The sequence below is a fragment of the Clupea harengus genome, chromosome 25, assembly GCF_900700415.2.
Source record: "Clupea harengus chromosome 25, Ch_v2.0.2, whole genome shotgun sequence".
NCBI classification, from domain to species: Eukaryota; Metazoa; Chordata; class Actinopteri; order Clupeiformes; family Clupeidae; genus Clupea; species Clupea harengus.
This window is the reverse complement of record NC_045176.1, coordinates 7,332,550-7,346,565: the sequence shown is the minus strand read 5'-3', so window position 1 is coordinate 7,346,565 and position 14,016 is coordinate 7,332,550. Positions and strand designations below refer to the sequence as shown.

At 43.8% G+C, this 14,016-nt stretch overlaps 1 protein-coding gene across 8 annotated transcripts in view; it reads left to right on the top strand.

Annotated features, from left to right (window-relative positions):
* The window catches only part of cacnb2b (calcium channel, voltage-dependent, beta 2b), a 28,828-nt gene that overhangs the window by 735 nt on the left and 14,077 nt on the right, over nt 1-14,016 (top strand). For 3 of the 8 annotated variants that reach the window (XM_031562937.2, XM_031562936.2, XM_031562932.1), the window contains exon 1: nt 7,120-7,913. The exons of the other annotated variants lie outside the window; for them this stretch is intronic. In XM_031562937.2, the coding sequence (XP_031418797.1) occupies nt 7,896-7,913 (18 nt within the window). In that variant the 5' untranslated portion in view covers nt 7,120-7,895. Of the gene's footprint in view, nt 1-7,119; nt 7,914-14,016 lie in introns of those variants that run through there. 8 annotated transcript variants of the gene reach the window in all.

The following is a 14,016-nucleotide window of genomic DNA, read 5'->3' as shown; positions in this document are numbered from 1 at the left end:
ACCAGGCAACAGATGCTATGATGTGGCCATATGTTTGCGTCGAGAGGTGTTTTTATGGCGTTTTGCATTTTAATGTTTTGCATGTGTAGAATACGACTTGGTCACTGTAACCTTGGCTCTCCAGTTATAAAAATCTTTGGCGTGGCCTCTGGCATAGGACAGTCACCGACAGGACAGCCATCTTTATTTCTTGAATCTACTTAAGTTGTTAAGTGGTGTAACAGTTGTTTGTGGGGTCATGATGGATCTGCTCTTCCACTCCTCCAGCTTTCTCTCCTCTGCCACCTCTGTTTTTACCTCTGCTTAAAACAGATAGCTTTCCTCATTGCCGGTTCTCCTCTCACACAAGCGTGTGTATCATCGGCAGTGTTTTAAAAAAAAAAAATTTGGACGGCTTTGTAAAAGCCATGTTGTGGCAGTGAAACTGAAAGACTCCAGATGTTGTTCATCAGCAGAAATGAATGTCACCCAACCAGGTTATCTGCAGTGGCAACAGCTCACTTGCTGACTAATTCCACTGTACAGTGAAAAATAGCCGAGGGTTTGCACCTCAATCTACAACTGCTCCTGTATTGAAGAGAAGGTACCTGTGTTACCATGTCAACTAGAAAACATTCCACTTGGCTCTTTTGACTTTTTCTCTGTGCATCTATGCGTCACATATGTAGGACCTCCTTAAATGTCCCCCGATGGTCCCCCTTGAGCCCTGTCCCTGGTGTAGCAGGTGGATGGAGGCATATCATATTCCTGCTATGTTTTCCTGCTGCATCCGGTGCATTCTAAAAAGAACAGTGCATGACTCATCTGCCACGGACGTCCTGCTGAAGTCTGCCACTGTAAACACAAGATCAGGGTCACGGTGTGAGGCATCCAGCCCGTCTCTGAATCGAGCTCTCACGGCGTGAGCATGTCACAGCTGAGACAGTGACAGATACACATGCAAACACGGGAGAGCGCTGGGAGCCAATGTGAGTTGTAAGTAGACGTGTCCTTGAGCGCCTCCGTCCACACATGCCAGGGGTTCAACAGGTTTCCTGGACGCCGACCTGTAAGTGAGTGCCTGGGGTCTCTGTGCGCATGTATTTACATACAGTCCTGTTCAATTAGCATAATACAGCTCATGCAAATGACTAGAGAGCCGGCGACACAGAGCACTGCACATCTCTCATGGCTAATGCATTCATCTGCACCCACAGCGCCCTTCCCCTACCCCTCCCTCTCTCCCACAGCTAGTGCACTAAATGCCCTCTGTTAAGACATTCAAGAATACACCAGAATAATCTATAAGACTGTGTGTGTGTGTGTGTGTGTGTGTGTGTGTGTGTGTGCGTGTGTGCGTGTGTGTGTGTGTGTGTGTGTGTGTGTGTGTGTGTGTGTAGCTGTGTGTGTGTGTGTGTAGCTGTGCGTGTGTGTAGCTCTGCGTGTGTGTGTGTGTGTGTGTGTGTGTGTGTGTGTGTAGCTCTGGTGTGTGTGCATGCGTAAAAGTGTGCGTGCGTGCGTGCGTGCGTGTGTGTGTGTGTGTGTGTTATGGGGGGATGGGATTGATTTGCACATCTACATTTTTTTTGCAATGCGCCTCTACAGGTATGTTTGCTTCATTGGCTCCAGCCTGCTGTTTTTCTGCACAGGTGTGTGTGTGACAGGGTTCCGTTGTCCTTTGACCTCTCCGCTCCTATTCACTTACTGGTACTGGACTTCCTCATTGGACTTCCTCATTGGTTCTAGCTGACATTTGGCCATTGGTTGGATTATGACCCTGTCTGTTTTGCTGCCTCAGCTCATTTGTCATGGTGGGTGTTACAGAGAGTTGAAGTTGTTATCAGGTCTTGTGACGAGACAATTACACTTTACAAGTAGGTCATCTGACATCATTCACTCTGCCACCTTTTTTCATCAGATCACTTTGTTATTATTTTGTGGTTTAAACGTGAAAATACAAAAGCCCTAACGTACCATACATTAACATTTAATGCGCGCGCCCATTTTCTCGAAATCTTAACTCATTTAAGTTATGGTCTTGAGATAACGACATAATTAATTCAATATCTAAAAAAAAAAAACACTATGCATTTAAGTTCATGTTGACCCAGTCAATTACCACAAGCCATGCAGGTGACCAGGCTTTTACCTTTGTGGAAGAAAACAATAAAAAAACATCCACAGGGGTTTATAGGGCTTGCATTGTTTTATTTCAGGTGTATATTGTAGCATTTTTGGCAGCATTGCTTTCGATTTGACTGGAAACCTTTTATACGGTAACACGCTAAATGGCCCAACAGGAGGGAAGGTCACCATTCACACTGATGGACATAGAAACAGTGGACGGTTAACACACAACCAACATGAGAGACTACCATCGGCATTAAACAGCATAACACGCAGGCGAAATGATAAACAATTACACACACACTTCGACTAGACACAAAAGGGATACACAAGGGATACAATGGGGGTATTATTGTGGCAGAATTATTGCAAATGTGTGTGGAGAGTTGTGTAACTGTTTCTCAATATGTGTATGCCTAAATAGATGTGTAAATGAGTAAAAGAATTTCTAAATGCGTACTGAGATTTTGAATTCTGTAGATATATCTGCAAATGTGTTTTCAGAATCTGTGTGTGCGTAACCAGATCTCTCAATGTGTAATGAATGAGATATGCAATATTGAGATTTGCCTGCATAGATACTAATGGCTGAAAGGTCAAAGTATATTGGTCCAGGAGATGAAATACAGATAAGTCATCAGTCACAACTCAATTGGCTGCTGTTTACACGTGATGTTAGCTGCACTTCTGCTGTGGCAAATCTGGCAATGCACGTGGAGATTTGTCTGTCTGTATTTGTTTACCCTGAGCTTAGGTATGGCAAGCCGAAGCGGCCATTTTTGTATCACTTTTCTCAAGCATTTGTTAAAAAAACCCTGTATGGTGTAAGTACATGTTCATGTTTTTGTAGTAGTTGTCATAAGTAGTATTGCAGTGACTTTATACTGTGAAGGTTTCAGTTGCATCCGTCTCAACGATGGAGGACTGCTAATTAGTTGCTGCTCTTATATATCTGTATACTGTAAAAGTATCAGTATCAAAAAAGAGATCAGTTACACAACTCTCCCCACACATTTGCAAATCATTCTGCTACAATAATACCCCCATAATGCACCACCTGACCACTTCAGCACTAACAACACCACAACACAGCACCCGATGCATGCTGGGAGGCTACGCAACAGTCTCCTGCCTGGAAGTTCCATTAGCCCACCCCCAACACGCTACATCATCACAGGCTCATCAGAAATCTCCCATGCAGGGCCTTGGTATCGCTGATCAGCAATGGACAAGCTCACACTGACAGCCACGTCGATAGAGCTGAAACTTTGCTAGCTGTCTTCTTAGAATGGACACACTGGCCTATTCATTCATTATCACTCAAAAAAACAGAACAATGTATAATTTCCCCGAGATATTTAATTAATTATCTCATGATAATATCTCAACATTTTGTTATCTCCAGATAATGACAGAAAGTTGAGGTCTTGAGGAAACGTGATGTTTTGACAAGTCATTTTGTAAGTCGTGTTGCAAAGAATCTGATGAAATTGTTCTGGAATATGGCCTGAATCTACAGTATATCTCAACATTTGGTACCATTTTCAGAGTCATAGATGTAATCAATTGTTCATCTAAAAGATAGTAATCAATTCCCTGGCCAGCTCCTAATATGTCGCTATACACGAAAGAGCAAACATTTTGTACCGTTCTCAGCAGTTTCATTTCATTGTGCTTCATTACCTTAAAGACATGCCATGTTTCATAGATGTATGATGGATGCTCACAAGCCGGTCAAAAAAAGAGGCTTGGTCTGCCAATCTATACAGGATCATACCCTCCTCCCTCTCTCTCTCCAGCCTCTCTCTCTCTCTCTCCCTCTCTCTCTTACTCTCTCTCTCTCATTTAAAGCTCTTCCTGCAGCTGTTGAGTGGGGCAGGATTGGCCATTCCTTGGTGCCAGCCTCCAGCAGAGTGGGGGGAGGGGCATGAGCCAGATGTTGGGTTGCGTTCTCATGCAGGGTTTGAGTGCATTATCAGTCCGCAGAGAGAAAGAGGGAAGCGGTATGGGACTAAGTGGGGGCAAAATGAGGGGAGGATGAAACGTTCCGCTCCTTCACTTCCCACTGGTGACCCCGTGCCGAGGAGTGGACTCGGTTTGGCTTTGCGTGCGCCGGGGGTCGGCCGCTTGGGCCCCCTCGTCTAGGCTGAGCGGATGTGAGTGGATGCAGGGCTGCTGATCTGCAGGCGAATGTGAGGGTCGATCCGCTGACCCGGCCTGGAAGCGCCAGAGGAACCGCACTGGGGACGGCCGACCCCATGGCCCTGGGGGGCGAGTAGGAGGTGAAGGGGCCGAGAGCGGAGAGGAGCGGGAGACAAAGGGAGACGGAAGAGGGGGGGCCTCACGCTCCGTCACACAACCATGCCCAAATCCATCCCCAAGATCAAAAACGTCTCCTGGGTGAGTACCGGCACAAGCTGGGAGGGGACTCAGAGCCAGGGTCGATCATTTGACAAGGGAGAGTTGCTTAGCACAGTCTGACAAGGGTGGGTTTTTTTTGTATTGTTTTTTATTTGCTTTTGGGGTTTCCAAACTTTTTTGACCTCCTCAGGTCTTTCTGAAAACCTAATGGGAGATCTATAGTAATGAGCTTTGGGGAAAGTTACTTCCGTCTCTTTCAGCAGCCTTTCCTGCTATTGATTGCACCCTCCCATCATTGTGTTCGTTGTGTTCTGTCAGGAAGTTGCTCAGACCCCCATGAAATAAGAACACTTTCGAGTGCTGTGCCCTCCTTGTGACTTCAGAAGTTCCGCTGAAAGCAGGAGTGGCAACTCTTTGTTGTCCGGGGCACCACAACCATTGTGGCCCACACCACATATAAAGTGTCGACTCTCGTAGTGTCTTACAAATGTCACAGACAGGAGACAACCAACCAATTTCAGATAAGGCACTCCCCTGTTGTCCTTGAGGACTCCGACAGATGTGCAGCCCAAGAGGCTGTAAACCCCGCTGTGCTACTTCTGTACACATTCCTGTCCAGCCACATGAATAACTGATCCCCATACTGCTGGGAGTGCGGATTACTCAAAACCCGCAAAATTAAGCTTTCCTGGATGATTCCAGGCTGTCATGGCCATGACTCATAAAACACAAGAGCAAGGTACTGCAAGAATAAAGCCCTGCCACTCTGTTCAAGTTAGGCCCTTGTCAACAGCCTGACCAACCCCACCGCCTTCTAAGTGCAACCTTTCAAAATCAAAAATGAAATGCTGTCGGATAAAAGGAGAACAGGATTCAAAGAGTAGAATCAGTCCAAGGGGGATAAGCCATGCTAGAATTTTCCTGCTTTTCTCTGCGAGGGCTGGTATTATTTTCTGGAACGTTTTTTGTTTTTTTGTTTTGTTTGTTTTGTTTTTTAAGGTCAGGCAGATGTTTCTTTTCCAGCTGGCCTGTGTGTAGAGCAGAGGGCTGTAATGTAGGGAAGGGTTGAGGAGAGAGAGCAGGAGGAGAGCGGAGGGGAGAGGAGCTCCGCCTGCAGCCTGCGTGGTTGCTTGCCTGCCTTACCTGCCTGCCTGCCTGCCTGCCTGCCTGCCTGCCTGCCTGCCTGCCTGCCTGCCTGCCTGCCTGCCTGCACCCACAACCATTCGCCACTGAGCAGGGCTTTGTGCATGCCTCTGCATAAGAGGCTTAAAAACAGATGTGTGTGTGTTTGTGTGTGTATGTGTGTGTGTGTATGTGTGTGCGTGCGTGCTTGTGTGTGTGATGTTTGGGGCGAGGGGCTTGTGTGAGTGTTTTGGTGTATGCGCACTGTGGTATGCGCATGTTTGCGATGTTTGTTTTTACTGCCTTTAACCTGCTGTGTTCATGTGTGAGTCAATTGTGCATTGTCTGCGTGTGCTGCGTGTCAGTCCATCTGTGCTCGCCCTACAGCTGAGTGGAGCATTCTTTACCTTCATCAGAGTGGGAGGAGTCAGAAGCCGTCTTTTGACGTTTCTTCACTGTAAAAATGGCCTCTGGGGGTTTGGCCTGACAGCTAACAGCATCCTAACGTCCTTAAATCAATTCCACTGTTACTAGATTCAGCAGTATTCCATTTTTTTTTTTTGTATAATCTCAGAATCATACATACCTATTAGAATCCTACATGGAGGTTTGCGAAAAACATATATTGCGTCCTCCTCCATAAAGCAACATAATCTTGAAGAGTTTTGACGCTGTTTGTGTATTTGCTATGGTTGCTTTGCCTGTTTACTTATGGTTTGTCTTTGTGTGGTGTAAAATTTGGAAAAGTCACGTCAATATTACTAATACCAAACCCTATTTCTTTATCAGCCATCATCTCTATTTTAAGACGATTTGTGTTCTTCTATCTACAGCTATAATGTAGAATGAAGTTATGTTAATCTTGCTGGGAAAGCTTGCCTGCTTGAATTTGTTTTTAGAAAAATTCTTCTTTCATCATGGTGGGGACATTTATAGCGGGATGATGTCCACCAGTGTGGTGGTGGTCTGGTCCAAATAGGATATTAATAGTGATGAGTAAAGGTTTGTGCTCCAGATGTTTCCGTCTGGCCTGAGTTCAGACGCCATGCTCTCCAGCCATGGCTGCCACCCACCCCTCCCCCTCTCTTATGTAAGCTACACGAAGCCCTATCAGTTTCCCCTCTGCACCAACAACAGAGGGGCTTGTGAAAGTTTTCAGTGCTGACAGAAATACACTCTTTTCCCCCTCGTGCATCTGCTGTCCCCTGACACGCTGAACAGTGACGCGAGAGCTCCTCAAGCATGATCAAATGCATGTGAATGGAGGGTCCAGATCAGTCAAACTTAAGAATGTATCACTGTAAACTATCAAGCCAACATCTACCAGAGTGTTGCTCACTCTCATTCATAGACACACACACAGACGCATATGCACAAAAAACAAACATTCACTTTTAATGACATATTATCTGATTGGTTTGGTACACAGCCTGTAGCCTCAAGAGACCTCAGGGTATGTCCCATAGCCTCAGTGTTGTCTGGTCCCTGAAGAACTGCGTGACAGTGGCATGAGGGGAAATCCTTCATATTTAGCTACAGTGGTTACATTAATATTGCATTCAGCATTGAGTATGTACTTAACACTTTGTTTGTGTATTATTGTATGTTTTTCCTTGTTTCCCTTCCGTGCTATGAAATGCATGTTACAATGTCATGAAAAGAAAACTGTTCAAAAAGCAATCTGACATAACATACCACTTGCAAATCAATAATCATCCTACAGCAAGTTACAGCGTGATTGCCCGCTGCCCCACAGCGAATCGAACATATCGGTCGAAACATGGCAACGTGGGCAGTTTCGCTCTGCAATTCTCCCATAGGTTTTGTTTTAGCATTATGCTGCGAAATTAATTTAAAAAAGTTTTGGCATTAAACAGTTTAGGTGAACTAACGGCATGTTAGAGGAGACTGTGTCGAGCAACAGATGCCGCACAGTGAAATAAGCCCTTAATTCCGCTAAGTCTCAGGAGGGGTAACGACACATAATACAGACTGTGTGTGATGACCAGTCGTATGAGCGTTCCGTTGCTGATGCTGTCACTACTTTGCCTTCGAAGCTAGCCGTGCACGGTCGTTGACAGTCCTGTCTGGGAGTTGGGACAAACAGCCAACACAATTTTCTCGTAATTTCTTTGGGATGTTTTAGAAATCGACGACCAGGCTTGTGTCAATCACAAAAGGATTTTTAACGGACCTGAGAATCTCCTCGACTCTCACTCTTTTTACTCCGGTCAAAAAATAAACCTCAGAATTTACTTAAGTAATTACAGTCGTGGAGGGACGGAAGGCAATCCGACTTCGCCGGCATGCCGCCCAAGAAAAAGGTAAAATACTCTTATAAATCTTCATTGTGTGTATGTAACTACGTTGTGTGTGTGTGTGTGTGTATGTGTGTGTGTATGTGAATGTGTATGTGTGTGTGTGTGTGTGTGTGTGTGTGTTTGGATAGGATAGTGCCATTGGAAGAGAGTGCCATCTGTTGCGTTGAGCAGTAATCCATGAGGTTGAGCCTCTCTGCATCACTGCATTCGTTCATTGGACACTACAGCGGCGGACAATGATAGACTTGGCTAGATGGGTAGTATTTTTAGCCCGTCGAAAGAGACAAAATTATTTCTTTGTTTTTTTTCTGGTCTTGTTTTAATATTTAATCCTTGCTGCCTGTATATGAAATCACAAAATGTCCTTGATTAAAAAACTACAGTTCAGCCATACAGTATACAACCTATTCCACCTGTTACATTTTGCACAAATAATTCCTTTGCACCAAATGACCAAGGACTGCAACACTCTTAACAGGCGTGCTTAGATGCTTGGATTTCCGGGCTCTCCAGACCAGAACGTTGAGTGACATATTAAAGAAAGTGTTTCTGGCACATGATACTGTTGGATTGCAGTCATGCTCTCCATCCTGTGTGAGGCAGTCAGCCAGGTTACCTTGCTCTAAACAGGGAAAGCCTCTTAGTTGTCTCTAGGATGTAGCTTCCTGTGCTAGTCAAAGGGGGAAAGTTCTAGCAAGGGAAAATATCTTAAGTGGATTATTTCCCATGATTCTTCCATTCACACTGTACACACTCTAGGCCTGCCATCAAAATAAATCACCAGTCTTGTCAGTACTTAACAGAACACATTTACTTGTCTTGATTACTTGGCATGATCTGTTACTAGAGGCCTCAAAGGATATGCAAAGAGCCAAACTAAATCATCAGTAGAGGTTCATGTTGCAAGGTGGGCTAGCACAGAAGAAGACACAGCATGTGGGGTTTGCCCTAACATTGCTGACTGCCTAAGAGGAGTTTGCATTTGTCTCTTTTTCTCCAAATCCTGGATTGACGCATGCTCTCCTAATCTCCTTACAGAGAAGCAATCATGACCAAGAGCAATAGGACAGAGAGTGAAAGAGAGAGAGAACGAGAGGGAGAGAGAGTATACTTTTGTTGTTTGCTTTCTACCATGCATTTCATTCACATTTTGCAGACTTTCGTAACATCCTCAAACTCCCCCTTTTTCATTAGACTGCGTGACCCACACACTGTACTTCATTTTCTCTGTTTACCTCAGGGTTGTTGTTGTTGTTGTGGCGGCAGGTCATGGCTGCTTGAATGATTTATTGATTTGAACCTTCAAAAGCAGTCAGTGTAAAGCAGAGCTGTAGACACAAGCTGATGGAAAGCTATACCAAACCAGCGCTGGTCTAATGACCGCAGACACGGCTGCTCTATGAACTCCTGTCATGAGTCTATGGACTGTCAGCACAGGACGGCTGACACTCTTCTCAGCCATCAACTACACTACTTTGCATTGGCAGTCTTTTGGTAAGGATAGTTTATTGACTGCCTCAAATGTCAAGGGATATCCATCATCACAAATAACCCAAGAATAACTAGAGAAGGCAGGGAAATGATGCCCCGGACCTGAAATGAAGTAGAATCTCTTTAAGAGACAGTATACGACAAGTCATGGTATATGGTCATGTGAAGGACATATAATCACAACTGTCTTTCCAAGTGGCCGCCTAGCATGCAGGTCTGTGGTCCGGTAATGTAAAAAAAAAAATGTAATGTGGTCTGTTAATGTAAAAAAAAAGCTTCCACAGCATGACATCGCCAACTATATGTCCAGGTTTCTGCATACCTTTCAGTAGTTATCTAGCTACTTTTCAACCAGAGCTCCTTACTGCTGGTTAAACAGACTTGGTGACGAATACAGGTGACACTCTGGCATACGAGGACATTTGCATGAGTCACTGACACGGAGAAGTGGAACTAGGGCTAAGGGCCTTAGCACACTTAACTACATACAGTGAATTAGTCTTAATGAGATTGTTGACCTGCTCCACATACCGCAGTGCTGACTCTTGAGTGCTATAGAGGTTAATGTGTATTTAAAGTCTCGCCAACTACAGAAATGTGATACTGGGTATATCCTTGTAAAAGCACAGATTTTTTTTTTATAAAAGACCTAACATTTAAAAAGATGTACATCAGGTTAAGTACACAAATGTCACATGGGACAAATACATTTGTACAACCTTTCAACAATTTCCCCTCTACATTCAAACAGACATCTTCAGTTCAGACATTCACTGTATTGTAGAGTTTTTTTCACGGTGTTCTTAATACTTAATAATGAATTGCAATTTGTATATTAGCACATGCTCTTACAAGATGTAAAAGATGTGTTCTTAAGTTTAGGGTTAGGCTTAGTAACTTGCAACACTATTTATGTATCTTTACGAATACTAATAGCATTTTTTTTTTTGTGCTAAAAGATGCGCATCACTGTACAAGATTAAACCTGTTTCTTGACTGATCATACTCAGACTGTGACCAATCTTTTAGCACTAACAAAAATGCTATTAATACATACTATATAATGCTTTAGTCATGGAAGTACAAGCATGCACCTGCATGTTTGTGGTCCCCTGTGTCTCCCTGTTTGCCAGAGGCAGCCTTGGCGGTGGGATTGTCTGCTGCCTGTTATCATCCTATGAGCAGCTCGGGGTCAGTCTGGCTGCACAGATACTCACTGCACACAGTATCTCAGAGTCGCAGGCTCTCCCAGTTAAAGTGCTGCTGCCTGCTGTGGTAGGGAAAGGTGCTGGAGAAGAAGACTGCCGTGACCCCATTATTGTGACATGCTCTCTGGTGCAGTAATCCCATGTCTGGCCTTCTTACATTGATCTCGAGCTGTAATATACAACCAGGATTAAAGTGATTAATAGAGTCACAAGTTCACTTTAGTGCTATGTTAGTGATACAGTTCATTTCCCATTTGATTCTTTCAAACCATATATACTGGTGAAAACAGTAGTATGTGTAGTATTTAATCCGAAACCTTAAAACAATGCACATATATATTACTGTTTTGCCCATAGATAATTCATTTAATGTATTTAAATCTTTAAAATACACCAGTTTGTCAGCTCATGGTTGTCGTTACCCTTTGACACTATCTCTTACCTTATTCATACAATCCATTCAACTAAAAAGAGAAAACCATCTCCAAAATAAATGTTTCCTCTTTTTTTTATCCAATAACATGGAGGTCTTCTAAATACCTGTGTGCTTGTCAGTCATTGATTGGCGACAACTGGCAAACTCTGGAATGTTCCTCCCGCCTGAATCCATTTCTTCAGGGGGCAATGCTAACGGGCAATGTTAAATTCACCCCTTTTCAGGGGGCAATGCTAACGGGCAATGTTAAATTCACCTCTCTTTAGGAGGCAATGCTAAATTCACCCCCTGTCTAAAGTAATCCAGCTCATTGGGTCTTCTTAGTCTCCTTAAACTGCCTAGTCTTCTAGTCCTCAGTTACTTAATCTCTGCACTCTCACAATCTCATACACATTCTCTTAGTTCCCCGGTTGCCAGGAGTATTCTCTGTTCAGTCAAACAGAAGTCTCTGTTTCATATTCTCTTTCAGATTAAAACTCTTTCATGTCCTCATTTGTTATACGCTTTGAAGTTTTAATGAACACAGGTTCATTACTAAGACACATTATGATTATTATTGATGGAACAAGTCACACTCCTATCCTATTTGGCTTTGATTTTTGTCAAATAGGCTAATTTATATTTTCCAATTGTATGCCACCTTAAAGATAACAGTGTTTTTACTTCTGTCCTGAATTCATCTGAATTTGCTGTGTACAGACCAGGCAAAAATAAATCTGGGACCTTCGTTCTCCACATTCCCCATTCTACATTGCCCTTTTTGCCAGAACCAGTGGCAGAGTTGATATGAGAATAAATCCCACATGAAAGGAATTTAACAATTGTCCCGCAGGGCCTTTTCTTTTGCTTAACTGTGAGTGTCAGAAACAGTCAAGATGAATGTTCTAAGAGGCTCCACGACTGAGAGGAGGGCAGGACCTTAAATCAGCCAATGACTATCAGTTAATATATTAGCCAATGACTATCAGTTAATACATTAGTTAACACAGATAGTTATCCAACAGCAATATAAAATGAGAGGGTAAAATATATAAAGCTGTTCACAGGTACTGCTCTTTACAAAATGCAGTCGAACTCCGTGACCTGGTGGCCAGACCTAACGCTAGCTACTCTGCTTGCCAGTTGGCTATCTGAGACATGAGTCACTGACATGGTTGGATTTCTGTTATGAGAGTCCATCTCCCCGATCAGCAGCACTTTGTGGGCGGACGTTAAAGTGAGGCTACTGGCAGGAGATGAAAATGCCGGTGCCGGTGCCCGTGCCAGCGCTTTGGAGGACTCTGTCTCCTTCAGGAGGGGCTGCTGCTGCCTGGAACAGGCCTCACAGCGGGGTGGGGATGGGACGGGACTTACAGCCTTCCACGTCATGACATCATCAAATGAATACGACAGTGTGTCTTCAGTGGCAGGGAAAGGAGATATTCAGCACTGTGTGTATACTGTGGGGGGACAGAGTTAAAAATATTATTTTATGAATGTGAATAGGACTGAAATAATTTTTTTCTTCATTTTCAAAATGAAGCCCTGAATGTCTGCCACTGGTGTTACCTTATATGATCACGTTACTTGGAAATATAAATAAGCAGTGGCATTATCAGGATATCATGGGCATTTGGATACGTAGGGTGGACAACTAAATTCAACTACATAATATCCAAAACCTACCAATCTGCCATAGTGTAGGCTACAGTCACAACATCCCAACATGATTGCGCTTAAAACTAAAAGATTTTAATTTGATGCAATCAAAAACGCAAATCAAACTGTGTCTGTGTACCAACCATTCACAGAAAAACAATCTTGTTAATTTGCAATAGTGAATTACTTATCCCTTAACAGGTTGCTAACGTTTACTTAGATCAAGCAAACCCAGAGAGGGCTTTGACCGTGGATGTTTGCGATATATTACGTCAGCCTAGGAATAGAACAATTTAATTGGCTGGTCACCATGTTGTGTCTGACAATCAAAATTACATTTTCTATTCACTGACACTACTGAGAATGTGGAGAAGGCTTTGGAACGCTACTTAGGATGTGGTGAAGGCTTTGAAGGGCAGAGTTCAGACAGAAGCTTTACAGTGAACGAAACGTGATTGGATAAAGAATATCTCCACGTTCCCCTATTGCCTATGACCCTGGTGGTTACAGAGGCGTGTGTGTGTGTGTGTGTGTGTGTGTGTGTGTGTGTGTGTGTGTGTGTGTGTGTGTGTGTGTGTGTGTGTGTGTGTGTGTGTGTGTGTGTGTGTGTGTGTGTGTGTGTGTGTGTGTGTGTGTGTGTGTGTGTGTGTGTGTGTGTGTGTGTGTGTGTGTGCGCGCGCGCGCGCGTGCGTGTGCGAGCGCGTGTGCGTGTGCGAGAGACAGAGAGAGAAAGAGAGAGAGCGCTGTACCATTCTTCTCTGTTAAAATGCAGTCAGTTTTAAACGCATGCAGATTGTAACCTGCATAGCCTTTAGTATGCATACTCAATATTAGAAATATAAAATAGCATCGGTTATGTAGATATTTTCGATATACTGCTCAAACCTAACCTGTGGAGAAAATGTTTTCTTGGCAAAACAAGCATCGATGCTCGACTTCATCAGTGTAGTGATATGTGTTTGTTCCTGACCTGGCTGGTCATCATGTCTTGGTGTCTAAGGTTAACGATATGTCTGCCGTTCTTGGGGCTTATGGATTGAATATAAACATTTATATTTGCATTTAATACTTTTCCATCTATATGGACATTTAACAAGTAAATGTTAAATCCATGGACATGCTCAGGTGAAATCTCAATGCAGATCTCAGTGTTGACAATGGCTGCCTAACCACAGACTGGCTGTTGGCTAGTTCATTGTTTATGAATTCATCTGCGTTTTGTAGCTCTCTCAGTGTGGTGCTGAGTTGCAGGAGCTGGGCAGGGCGCTGGGGGAGCAGATGTCTGTGGAGGACACGCAAGGAAACTAAATCAAGTGCCTACGTGTTACTCATC